Source organism: Protopterus annectens, chromosome 5.part0 (assembly GCF_019279795.1).
Source record: "Protopterus annectens isolate FY-2018-M chromosome 5.part0, PAN1.0, whole genome shotgun sequence".
Classification (NCBI taxonomy): Eukaryota; Metazoa; Chordata; order Ceratodontiformes; family Protopteridae; genus Protopterus; species Protopterus annectens.
In genome coordinates this window covers 391,283,269-391,296,548 of record NC_056735.1, presented here as the reverse complement: position 1 = coordinate 391,296,548, position 13,280 = coordinate 391,283,269, and the positions used below count along the sequence as shown (strand labels likewise).

General features: G+C 39.6%; 1 protein-coding gene across 3 annotated transcripts in view; it reads right to left on the bottom strand.

Annotated features, from left to right (window-relative positions):
- The window catches only part of DCAF6 (DDB1 and CUL4 associated factor 6), a 2,031,218-nt gene that overhangs the window by 1,284,672 nt on the left and 733,266 nt on the right, over window positions 1-13,280 (bottom strand). For all 3 annotated transcript variants that reach the window (XM_044072358.1, XM_044072359.1, XM_044072360.1), the window contains exon 5: window positions 1,494-1,607. In XM_044072358.1, the coding sequence (XP_043928293.1) occupies window positions 1,494-1,607 (114 nt within the window). The remainder of the gene's footprint in view (window positions 1-1,493; window positions 1,608-13,280) is intronic.

The following is a 13,280-nucleotide window of genomic DNA, read 5'->3' as shown; positions in this document are numbered from 1 at the left end:
AGGACTCTTAAACAAATACTTATGAGCTGGGCACCCTATAATACCTATCCGGCTTAACAGGAGCAGGAGGCAAGGAGTCAGGGTTCAGGGAAGCCTCTGCAAAACATCCTCCACCACATTCAACACAGGAGGAATAGCTAAGGGCCTATGCTGGGGTAAAACAAGAATTCCCTAAGCCTTTTCCTGGAATCAGAGTAATCCTGGCCTTCCCATTTAAAGTGCTCCCTCATGGAGTGAAGAGTCTCTGAAAATGAAAAATCCTCAGGAGGAGAAGCTGTAGGAGTGGAATCATCCACATCAGAATCAGAATAAGTAGGAAACTCTTGCAAGTCTTCCACAGAAGACTCTGAAGCCTGTGAACACTGTTCAAAACTATCAAACTCCTGTTCCACCCTAGGCCTCTTATCAGGGGGCATAGAACCTCTAATCAGAGTAATCAAATCTTCTGCCATTTTAAGCATATGTTTCTTAGGCACAGAGCCCGAAATGCTAGGAGAAGCCCCCACAGAAGCTGAACTTGGCCTACCTCTAAAAGAAGCTTTGGCAACAGAAGGAGGCCGAACTACCTTGGGAAGAGAGGGAAGAACAGTTACCTGAGAAGCCCCTCAGCCTGGCCTACCTCCTGAGAGGGCACATCCTGTAACAGTAAAGTATCTGCCTGAGACTCCATAGAGACTCCTGGCAAAACCTCTAGCTCCCCTGGAGCCTTCTAAAGAACCGGCGTCCGGGACTGCGGTGCCTCACCCCTAGGCTTCACTGTTTTGTCCTTGCGCTTCTTGCGGAGCATCCGACGGCATATTATAATTGCAACGCTTCCCAAACACTAACCTAGCACAATCAAGCCTCCTCTTAATAGTGCGCTTGTTAAATCTAGCAAGGCGGCGCACAACAACACGTCGTGCTCAGGCCCTAAACAAGGTATACACAATGTATGATAATCCCTATCGGTATCTGCTTCCCACAAGAAATACAGTTATTCACTTTTTCTGACATCCGGTTAAATACTGAGGCAAGAAAAACCAAAATGTTCAACCAACTCTGTTTCGGTCTGAAACTCGAAAATCTCAGAACGCCAACCTGCACTCGCAAAATTGCTTCTGCATCGGACCATGCGGCAAAAGACTGAGGTCATGCGCATTAGTACCTCAGTCTAAGGCGCCATGACCCTCTGGTATGACTGGGGACTATACCCAATAGTCAGGACTGCAGCAAGGGAAGACGAAGAACATCTCAGTTATACAGTGCGTTTACAAGAGATCAATTACATTTTCTGTAAACTTATCAGCACTGAATTCTGAAATCTAATGATAAATAAAAAAAAAAAATCCTGCTAAATTTAAGTACACCTACAGGTATTCATATTTTCTGGATAACAATTTTAAGTACACATGCTGGTATTCACATTTTTTGAAGACATTACTTGAAATGAACCAATATTATCTGCTGGTTCTTAAAACAAAAACAGAAACAAAAAAACACATATGAATGCTTACATCTTTACAATCTTCTTTTGTACAGCTAGTCTTCATACGGATATCAAACCATCGTACTGTGCCATCTTCACCACAGGACAGAAATGTATAAGGGTCATTTGGTACTGTCATAATCTGTAGAGATACATCAAATACATTATTATTACTATTATTACTACATCAAATACTGTATAAAATCACTCATTTTAAAAATAAACTGACAACCTAAATTTATCCTCATGAAAAAAAATGCAATATAAAGGAATTCTCCATTAATTCCTTTTTACAACACTGATAGATCAATGATGATCCAGAGGGAATCAGAACTTAAGAAACTACCGATGCTGTTAGTGGGTCTTGATGCAGAGAAAGTATTCAATAGAGTAAAAGCTAGGCTTTTATGAGTAGGCCATTGCAAGCATTTGCATTCCATAAGGTTAATCAGGAGGATATATGAAGGATCGAAGGCACAAATTAAAGTGTGAGGTCTCCTCTGCCAAGTTGTGTTTGATCAGAGGAACTAAGCAGGGGTGCCTTCTTTCCCCTTTATTATCTGCTTTATATTTAGAGCCATTGGCAAAGAAAATTAGGGACTTAGACACGCAAGGATATAATTGGTATGGTAATTGAGAAAAGTTGGATTTATTTGCAGATGATGATACTCTTCACTAGATAAATCCAGAAAAGAACATTTCAGTGTTGTGAAACATTCTGAGACGGTTTCAAATTTTTTAAGGATATAAAGGTTACAGCTATAAATTATGGACGCTCACATTAATTGGTTCAGCAATACCCATACTTATGGAGACATAAGATGAAGTATTCAGGAATAAGGATTAAGAATGTTTCTGTTATGATGGTTAAGGATATGTGGGAAGAGACTATACAAAATATAATACAAAAAAGAGAAACTGGAAGCTTGTGATTATGGATATGGATAGTAAAGATACAAACAGTGAAAATATTTTAGTCCCTCTAGTTTTACACGAGCCAGGCATATTTTAATCAGTCAGAGGAGAAGTTGTAGACAGTAATTAATAAAGAGTTGAAGGACTTTATCAAGAAGAGGTAGAGGACAAGAGTTAAGTGGGATAAGCTGATCCTTCCAAAAGACCAAGGTAGCTTAGGATTACTTGATTTGAAAGAATACTTTACAGCTACACAATTAAGACTCATATACATAACACAAGCAGAAAGTTATAATTCAAAATTAAAACTGATGATGATTAAGCAAGGGAGAAGTTTAAGAAATAAAGACAGTGGGATTTTGGATACAGATCCTTAAGGAGAGAAATTACCATACAGAATGTTATATTCATAAAGGAGCAGAAAGTATATTCTAGGAACTCAGCCAACACGAGAATGGAGAAAGGAGATTTTGCCAACTGAAAGTAGGGACACAAAAAATAGGCAAGAGGGGGTGGAATTTACCAGAGAAAACTGGCAAGGGAAACAAGTACTGGGATCAATTAATTAGAGATGGAAAGGTAACAGAACATGATGAGTCCAATTAAATGTCTGGACTACAGACTAGAGACTATCTTTCCTGTAAATATTGGAAGTGTGATAAGGAAGAAAGTGGTAACTGGAACATAATGTTTTGGGGGTGTAATGAGTTGGCAGATTTTAAAAATTCCACACATCGTGCTCTGTCAGCAATATTGGATGAACAAATGGCTGTAACGAAGGAAATGATTATTCTAAGCTGGGATGCAGGATCTGAATTGCCTAGATATATTAAGGCCTTATTAAGTTCAATTCTGTTGGCTACCGAAAAAGCAATTATACTCATATCCAACTTAACATCAAGAAAACTCTCATAAAACTCGGCCTACTCTACAGAAACAACCACTTCCTCACTCCCTCCACCAGACAAACTTTGGCCACTACCTATCTCCTCCCCTCTATTTTGTATGGTGCTCCTCTGCTTACCAATCTATCTTCCACACTCACCTTCAAACTGGAAGTGTGCTACAATAAAATCTCCAGATTCGCTACCAAGGCAAAATCCTCCTCCCATCACTGCACCTCCCCTACACTCTTTAAATTGGCTTGCACTCCCTAATCAACTTGACTTCCTCCAAATCGTCACAGCCCGCAAATTATTATTCCAACCTGCTAGCTGCCCTGCATTATCTAATATCCTACAACCATATACCCCCCTTAGACCCCTTAGATCTACTCACCAAAACCTTATAATCGTCCAAAAACCCAAGCACCCAGCTGGTCAGCTTCTACTCTCCTTTTCCCTAGCCAAAAAATGGAATGCCCTGCCCTCTACTCTGAGGACCTGTGACAATCCACACACCTTCAAAACACAACTTCATTCTTACCTGTTTCTTCACAGGAAATGTAACTGCACTCTTCAACTCATACCTCTCAAGCTCTGCTCCTCCTTCTCTCCTGGCTAACCTTCATACCTTCCTAATTTCTCTCATATGCTTAGATTATAAATGTAACTAAACAGTAACATCCACCCATCAGGCTGTATGTGCCTGTCTTTCTCTTGAAAAAATTTTAATAGTTTTGCTGTCTTTACTGAATGATACCTGTTTTGACTGTAATACTACCTGTTGATTGTTATACTACCTGTTGATTGCAATGCAATTATTTTTCTTGTAATTCTCTATGTAATGTAACTTTGTATTGTGGAGCTTTTCTCCCCAGGCCTCCACTGAAAATGGGCTCTCGAGCCCAGTGGACTTCCCCGGTCATCAAACTGGAATAAATAAATTAAAAATATATATATATATATATATATATATATATATATATATATATATATATATATATAAAGTCTATGCCAACTATAGCTTAGGTGCTGAATATTAAAAAGGAACTGGAAGAGGGATCTTCAGAAAATGGAAGTAACAAATTATATAAAAATGAATAGAAATTGTGGGAACAATACATTCAGAATAATGTTCAGAAGCAGGAGGAGTGAGGTCTAAAGGAAGGTAGGAATTGAGCAATTTATTTAATATTGGACTGATGATAGTTACAAGGAAAACAAAAATATGTGATGTATAATGTAAGCAAAAAGAAAAAAATGTTAATGTGGTTTGTTTTCTTTTCTGTTAATGTATGTCTTAAGTGATAATTCAATAAAGGTGTTAAAAAGTATTTTAAACACCTTTATTGAATTATCACTTAAGACATAGGCAAACATACATTTATATAAAAGAAAAAAAAAACATGTTAATATGTTCACCGATACAAACATTATGCATTACGTATATTTTTACGCAATCATCAAGCCAATATTATGCAAATTTATCAATTCCTGCCTTGCCTTAAAAGAAAAAAATATATGATTGCCTATGTCATACGTGATAATTTAAAAAAGATGTTGCTTCTTTAAAAAAAATCCTGCCTTGCCTTATACTTTATTCCTCCTCCAAAACATTATTCTGCATGTATTGTTCCGGCAAGTTCCATTTGTTCAATGTAATTTGCTCCTACCCTTTGCTAAAGAATGCACTTCTGGTTCTTTTATCTCTGTTACAACATTCACTTCTTCAAATACAGTTGGTTTAGACTTTGATTTCCATTTTCTAGTAATTGCTGTTTTGGTAGCCACCAGAAATAAATATAAGGCCTTATGTCTAGGCAATTCAAATCCTATATCCCAACTCAAAAAGTCATTTCCTTAGTTACACCCATTTGCTCACCCAATATTTCTGACAGAGTTCTCTGTATAGATTTGTTATATTCTGCCAGCTTATTAAATTCCCTAAACATATGCTCCCACTTAATTCTTTCTTCAACATAACACCACCATCATTTGCCATCTACCTGAGGAAAAATTCTTTGGAGTCTGCTTGGGGTATAAAAATACCTACGAAGGACTTGATTTTACCAAAAAACATTCAAGTGAAGCACTTCACACTTTCTGAATCAATTTTTAATTTATACTCACACAGAACACTTAGTTGCCACACCCACTTCAAAGCTCCTCTGCAGCAGACAACTGTTAATACCATGCAGTCAAGAAAAGGAAAAAAAAACTCGTTCAAAGGCCAAAAGCCAAGGTCTCAGAGAAGATTGAAACTAGAAACACTAAAATGCTACAGGAAGAGATATTCCTAGAAACACAGTCTAAAACTATAATGGTCTGTGAAGGTGTGAAATGATGCACAGTGAGCAGGTGTAAAAGTCTACATGGCCATGTTCTTTTCTTTTTGTAAACACTTTTATTAAATAATCACTTAAGACACAGGCACATATACATTAATAGAAGAGAAAACAAACCATATTAACATTTGTCATATTCATGCATTACATATATTTTTTCTTTCTTTTTAACAAATTAATCATTCCAACATTACAAAAATTGCTCAATTCTTATCTGTCCTTAAACCTTACTCCCCTTTCTAAACATTATTATGTCCGTATTGTTACCACAGACTCCATTCATTTTTATGTAATTTGTTCCTTCCCTTTTCTAAATAAACGTAACTGTAATTCTTTCATTTCTATATAATTTGTTCCTTACTTTTTCTAAATATTCTACCTCTAGTTCTTTTAACACCTTTAAAAATTAGAGTTGTATAAGAACTTATCATAAATGTAGATGTCTTACTGATTACTGTTTCAGTATTCCTGACATATGGGTTGTCACCGCTGATGCCCGGTCGAGGCAGCAAAGCTTTACCTTCCTCAAGTTGTGTGTCTGATGCATGACTTCAGCTTGTATGCATTGGGGTATACACACGGACATACAAGCATGGATCCTCAGACTATCTCCAAGCCAGCAGCCTGAAGATTACTGAGAAAGGAGACTGGTCAGCTAGGAGGGGAGTAGTTTGAATAGGTAAGTAAACTCCCCCATTCCCACTTAAACACAGCAGAGGTTAAAGCAAAGGGGGAGAAGAAAATGAAGGTTGAAGTGAAATAGAGAAGATGGGATGGAAGGCGGGATGGAATACTGCAACAGTGATCAGTAGGACATCTACCGTTAGGGTAAGTTCTTACACAATACTACTATGTCCCAACTGAAATCACTGCTGCAGTACGGTTGACATATGGGTGATTCATAGAGCTGAAGGCGAAAGGAAGGGTGGTTGGCTAATGAGTAGAAGAGTTGTCTAGCAGCGCGGAAAGAAATGACTGAGTGAAGGTTACCCTGGACCTGGAGAAAACATCAATTTTTTAGTGTTAAGGTGTGTACAGAGGACGACGTGACTGCCTCTAAGACAGACTAGGAATCTATTCCTTAGTGAAATTCTCATGGGGAAGCCACTAGCCCTAACAGAATGTGTTTTAGGGCAGGAAGACAATGTCTTGCCATAGTGCAATTAGCAGAATGAGATAGCCTTAATAATCCAAGCTGCACTAGTTTGGAGACCCATTGGCCCAGCTTAGGGCTCATAAATGATGCAAACAGCTGGTCAGTCTTTCTGAAAGTTTTAGTTTTGCCCAGATAAAATCAGAGTTGCATGTGAATATATGATCCTTTTCCCCTGTTTTGTGGTTTGGGTAAAAAAGTGGGAAGATGAATAGCCTGATTGAGGGACAGCTTGTTCACCACCTTAGGCATGAAGAATGGATTACCATTTGGAGTCACTGTATCTTGAAAAATAAGAAAAGGGGAATGGCCATGAGAGCTTGTAACTCAAAATTTTCCTAGCAGAGGTGAGGGCCAAGAGGAGGATAGTTTTCCAAGTACAGAATTTTAGAGAAGCAGAAGATGGTGGCTCAAAAGGAGCTAGTGCAAGCTTTTCTAGCATAAGAGTTTACTTGGAGGGTTAAGATGCATGACTCCCCTGAGAAAAAGCTTGACCTCCAAACTAGCCATAAGCAGAGGGCTAAGAGGAAGGCAGGCACTGACAGCTGACAGGTGAGCTTTTACAGAAGAGTAGGACAAACCTGATCTAAGAAGTTTGCGGAGATACTGCAGTACAGCAGGAACTTGAGATAAGAATGGGTCCTGACTATGTTTGTGGTGCCAGTAGGTAAACCCATTCCATTCAACAGTGCAAGATTTTCAAGTAGTAGGTCTCCTCGTCTCTTGTAAGACTTGAGCAACCTCTTCAGCGAAGAGGTGTCTTTGAAGAATTAAAATCCTGTTACCCATAGGGTCAGATGGATAGATAGGAGATTCGGGTGAAGCTGCAATCCTTTTTGCTGTGTTATCAGATCCAGCTGAAGAGGAATTATCCTGTGATTTCCCTTCTGTCAGGTGAAACAGCAGGGGACACCTATGCTGCCTTGGCCAAAACTGTGCCAATAAAAGAAGGCTGATCACTTTTAATGCCATGAAAAGAATTTCTGGAAGAACAGGCAGAATGGGAATGGCATATTGGAACTTCCCTGTCCACTAAAAGGAAAAGAAATCTGTTTCCCCAGGCTGTGGGACAAGGATCACTGTGGCAGAACTGGGGGAAACTGATGGCTGGTTGGTGAAGAAAACAGGTCTACCTGAGGAGTGTCACACTGAAGGGTGCTCATATGGAACACATCTCTCTTCAAATTTGATTTGTGGGGGTTCTCCACGGAACAGCTTAGGGAGTCTCATAGCACACTGTCCAGACAAGGGATGTGTGTGGCTGACAGTGTGATGTTCACTTGGAATGCCAAGTTCCATGCCTCTTGTACTAACCTGCATAGTTGTTAGGACCTGGTGCCTCCCTGTTTATGTACCACATGACTTTGGTTTTATCTGTGTGCACTAGGAGTGTCCCGGGTTTCCAAAGGTGGTTGAAAATCTGAAGAGCTTGCAGAAGACACCTCATTTCCTTCAGATCAATATTTTTCTTCAGGAACTGAGGCTGTCAATTCCCCTGCAATTGGTATGAGATCCTGTCTATGCCCACCATGTTTCATCCGAGGTGCCTGTGTGAACCTCTTGAAAAGAAGGCAGTGAAGTAAATGGCAGTCCCGAGCTGAGGATGACCTGTCCCTTCCACCAAAGTAGCTTCATTTTGAGACAAGGAAAGAGGGGAATAAGGGTGGCCAATGGGTGACAGTGATGGGACCACACAGACTTCAGGTTCCACTGAATTTTCCTCATGTGAAGTTTGGCCAGGGTAAGCACAGGGATGGTAGCTGCCATGAATCCCAAAGTCCTTAGCATCTCCCTTGCTGAGCACTAGGTTGTGAAAGACAGATATGGAAATAAATGGATTGACTGTGAACTTTCCCCTGGAGAGGAAGGCATGCATTTCTTCGTGTCCAGTCTGCAGCCTAGAAAAAACAAGTCGTGCATAAGAACCGTGTAGGATTTTTTTTTTACGTTATAATAAAACCCAGACTAGTCAGAAGATGGAGGATGAAGTGTAGATGCTGAAGAAAATTTCTGTAGAAAGAGAGCTTAGATTAGTAGGCTGTCCAGTTAGCAGAAAATCTGAATTCCCAGAGTACAACAGAAAGCTGCTACTAGAGCTAGACACTTTGTGAACACTCCTGTAGAAAGACCAAAAGGCAGAGCAGTAAACTGAAAATGTGAGGGTTCAGAGAAAAACTTGAGGAATCTCCTGCAAGAAGGAAAAATGGGTAAGTGTAAGTAGACATCTTTCAGATCTAGTGACACTAAGAAAGCCTGGGGGAGGATGAAAGGTACAAGAGCGTGAAAACAGCATTTTGAAAGATGGCACCTTCAAGTAAGTGTTTAGGAGAGAAAGTCAAGGATGGGTCTCCACTGACCTTCTTTCCTTGGGACTAGAAAAACCCTATGGTAAAGCCCTTTTCCATGAAGTCCTTTAAGATATGCTTGAAAGTGCTCTGATTCAAGATGTCTTGAATAATGTGGGCCAGAAGGGATATTTGGTTTTGAGGAGGCTGTGACATGCCTTTCAGAGGGGGAATATTTTCCCAAGACATGGCATAACTGGTCCCAGATGATGGAGAGGACCCACTTGTCTGTGGTAATAACTTCCCACTTGGCCAGTGACAGTGGACAGTCTTTGGGAAAGAGGGATAATGGGACTGGCGGCAGACAGGAGGGGCACTGCAGTGGTAGTCAAAGGTTTTTGTTTCTGAATGAAGGCATCCCTGCTGGAGATTCCCTGCTCATTTTCCTAGTGGTTTTCCTTTGTTTGTGATCTGTCCTATGATCCCTTTTAATCAAGCAGAAAGATTTAGACAGGTAGTTTCTATGGGATCTAGGAACTGAGGAGAGTAGAATCTGTCTGCAGTCTTTCACGGTCTTATCTTCATCTTGGAGAGTTTCAAAAAGACTGGCCAGCTTAGGACCAAACAGTAAGTCATTGTCCAAGGGCTTTAAAATCCTCAGGTATAAGTTGACTGCGAAGCCATGAATATCTGTGAATAACAGATCCAGTGGCAGTTGCCCTACAAAAAGCATCCACAGCATCAAAACCACACTTAATGCTGTGTCTGACAATTTGAGAGGCCTGCGATAGTAAACTCTTCATTTAATACTTAGACTCTCCTGTAGGAGGGTCTAATATAACTTTGTTTAACTCATTAAGCCTCTGTGCTTGACACCGAGCACGCTGTGAGACGGTAGTAATTAAATGCTTTTACACCCAAGTGCCTTCTCCCAGTGCAAGTAACATTCCAGGCATATTTTCTCTCCACTGTTGAAAATTAAGTTGAAAAAGTAACTGAACTTTGTCAGTTACCTTGTCAACTTAAGCTTCACCATGGAGTTTCGTGATCTTCCTATTTGACTTTAGTTAGAAAATCGGCATGCAACACACCCTGTATTTAATCTCAACAGCAAGCAGATTTAGTACACTTTTCATCAAGCTACTGGAGGCAGCTAATGAGATTCACCTGTTGCTTAACACCCCCCCCCCCCCACACACACACACACACACACACTCTGTTCTGTCCAAATAAATAGAGGGTCCTACAGTAGATATTCCTTTTCTTTTTTCTGGATTTTGTGGAATTATCTACTGTATCCCTCTATTTATCATGCAGTTCGGGTAGTATTTTCACGGTCTGAACAGAAAAGCTTCAACAGAGATTCAAGTGTGTTCTTGAGAAAACGCTGACTAACTTCAGCGGCCAAATTTCACCATCGTTAAGTTGTTAAAACCATGCATAGCAGTCACATTTTCAAGCCCTAATTACACAGCTGCAAAATATCTTACTGATGAGCAAGTAGACACCTTCATGTTTTCACCAAGTGACTTAGGATTTCACAAGAAGAGTGTTTTTGACATTTACCAGGTCTTGTTTAGGTTACAGAATATTTGACCGGTTATTTTGTTTGGCTGCTGTTCACGGTGTTCTTATAGTCATGTCCCCCTCTGTATTGGTAGTTCAGACCGTAAACAAGCTTTTTACTTACAATAACTTTTTTTTAAGAAATATGTACTGTATTATTTTTGTACTGATGATTTACTACTTCTATGCAAAGGGGGCACACCTGTATTGTTGATAAGTTACTACCAACTTGCTCAACAGCAGATACAGTAAAGCTGTACTCTTAGCAACTCAGAGTTTGTATTTAGATTTCAAAAAAATTGCTGATAATGGAAAATGTAGTTTGCAGCAGATGGACAAACTTTTGTAACAAAGGTTGCCATTTTTGCAACAGGGAATGACGGGACAACAGGTTATTTTGGGGCGTGGTTTTAATGTTCTCTTTGCGGTCAGAGTGCTAGTTGTTGTGTGCCATGTCTTTTTTTCTTCTAGCAAACATGACAGTTTGATAAAGCAGCTGTCTTCTGGAAATTTAAGTGTACTCTTCAGCAGTTGGAGTTGCGATACAGTCCTTGGTCGTCATGTTGACTTCTTGTGTTCACTCTCTCTGGCCTGGAAACTGACTGTACTTGGCAAGGTGTTAGTTGTAGTAAAAGTTCTTACAAACACATATAACTTGCTATGCTTTGGCAGTCGTACCACACCTCTCAAGCTTATGTAATATTAGAAACCCCATTATGAGTACCATTCCTTATTTGGAGACTTAAAGTCCATTGTCCTCACTGTTCCACATTGAAAGGACCATTCAACGTTAAGAATTGTTTAACTGGTATTCATATTAAACAGTACTGAATCATGTAAATTCATCAAAAAAATGTTTACTACATACAAAGTAACTCGGTTTAACTCTCCTGTGAGCTTCCTAGTTGCAACTGTACTAAGCTGTTAGTCAGTGTCCCACATTTTGCCAGTTTGTTCCACTATTATGACAGGTAGTGCTGACACCTTACAAATGGAAATGAGTGGTATGGGCAACAGAACAAGTCACAAACTATTTGAAATGCTGGTGCTAAAGAAACCAGGGTAATGGACAACAGGCATCCATACCGTTCTACCTGTTCTATGTGCAACTCGCCACAACTCCTAGAAAATGTTCTACTGGCGTTTGAAATGTTGCTCCGATAACGGAAAAGTACCACATAAATATATGAACTACAAGTCAAGTGAGCAGGTGTTGGTTGTTCCTAGTAAAATTAATTTTAGTTATTATAACAAATTTTCTGATATACAAGAAAGCAGAACTTTATTTGTTACAGAATGCAATACTACAGAAGCTGTTTAATTATCACTGGGAAATTTTATTACAAAATTGCTTTTTATTCTGCTCTAGCTTGTAAACCGGCAAGTACTTACAAAACAGGATGCAACTTGCATGACTTTTTGGTACATAGTAGATTCAGCAGAAGCATGGTTTCTAATTGCTAAAGGAATTCAGTCAGTGGGCACTGCTGTTTGTGATTAAGTAGATCAAATGAAACAATTAATGCAAAATTTGGCTGTGAGGAAAGATTTAATTGGTCCCTTTGCAGTCTACATTTGTGAAACCAAATGGGAATTAGGACAGCATCAAGGACAGAATTCAACTAAAGCTAGCATTTTATAACATCTGTTATATCCATATTAGTAGAAACAGAAAGAACTGCAGTATAAGCATACTGAGCTTAGGCACTACCTAAGGCTCTGAGACTGGAATAGAATGATCGGCTAGTAGCTTGACAATGTCATGCTTTTAGATTTATTTATGTGATTTTAAACCAGTGTTCTCAGATTCCCTGACAGCTTGTGGGCAGGAGGCAGAACAGTGGAGAGGTCATGGAGGGTGGCTATGGAAGACCACATAACCGTTTGGGCACTTGTGTATACTTGCACATACTAACTGAAGGGGTCTTTGGGGAGAATGCTTCCTTTTGGTTCCTGTGCATACATGGACATACTACTCAAGGGGTCCAATGGCAAATGTTTCATTTTGGTGCTTGTCCATACTTGACAGGACTAGTTTTTTTTAAATTCCACTCTGTTTATTTAGTTGTGATAGTATGTTGTTTTTGTATGGTAAATAGCAGTCATCACCTCCGGAGGTGTTTCATTATGGTTCTTGTGGATGCTTGCTACTCAAGGGGTCACATGGCAAATGTTTCGTTTTGGTGCTTTTCCATATTTTGACATACTACTGAAGGGGTCTCGTGTCTAATGTTTCATATGGGCATTTGTGCGTACTTGGACATAATACTGCAAGGGTCATGTGGCAAATGTTTCATTTTAGAGCTTGTGTATACTTGGATATACTCGGATATACTAATGATAGGGTCATTGGGGCCAATGTTTCATTTGGTTCGTGTGCATACTTGGAAGGGCTGCTGAAGGGCTTCTCTATGGAAATGTTGCATTCTGTTGCTTGTGCATAGTAGGACAGACTGCAGAAGTGGCCACTGGTGAGATGTTTCATTTTGGTGTGTTGCATACTCATTCTATTATGCATTTCTTGGCAGTGAGTTTTAAGCAGTGGCTTTGACACCACACATGTGTCTGTGCTAGACCTTCCTGTAAGATGTTAATATCTTCACGTGGTGTATGATTGTTTCTAGCTTGCAATAACCTGCAAATTATCATAAGCCTGAGGTCCTTGATATT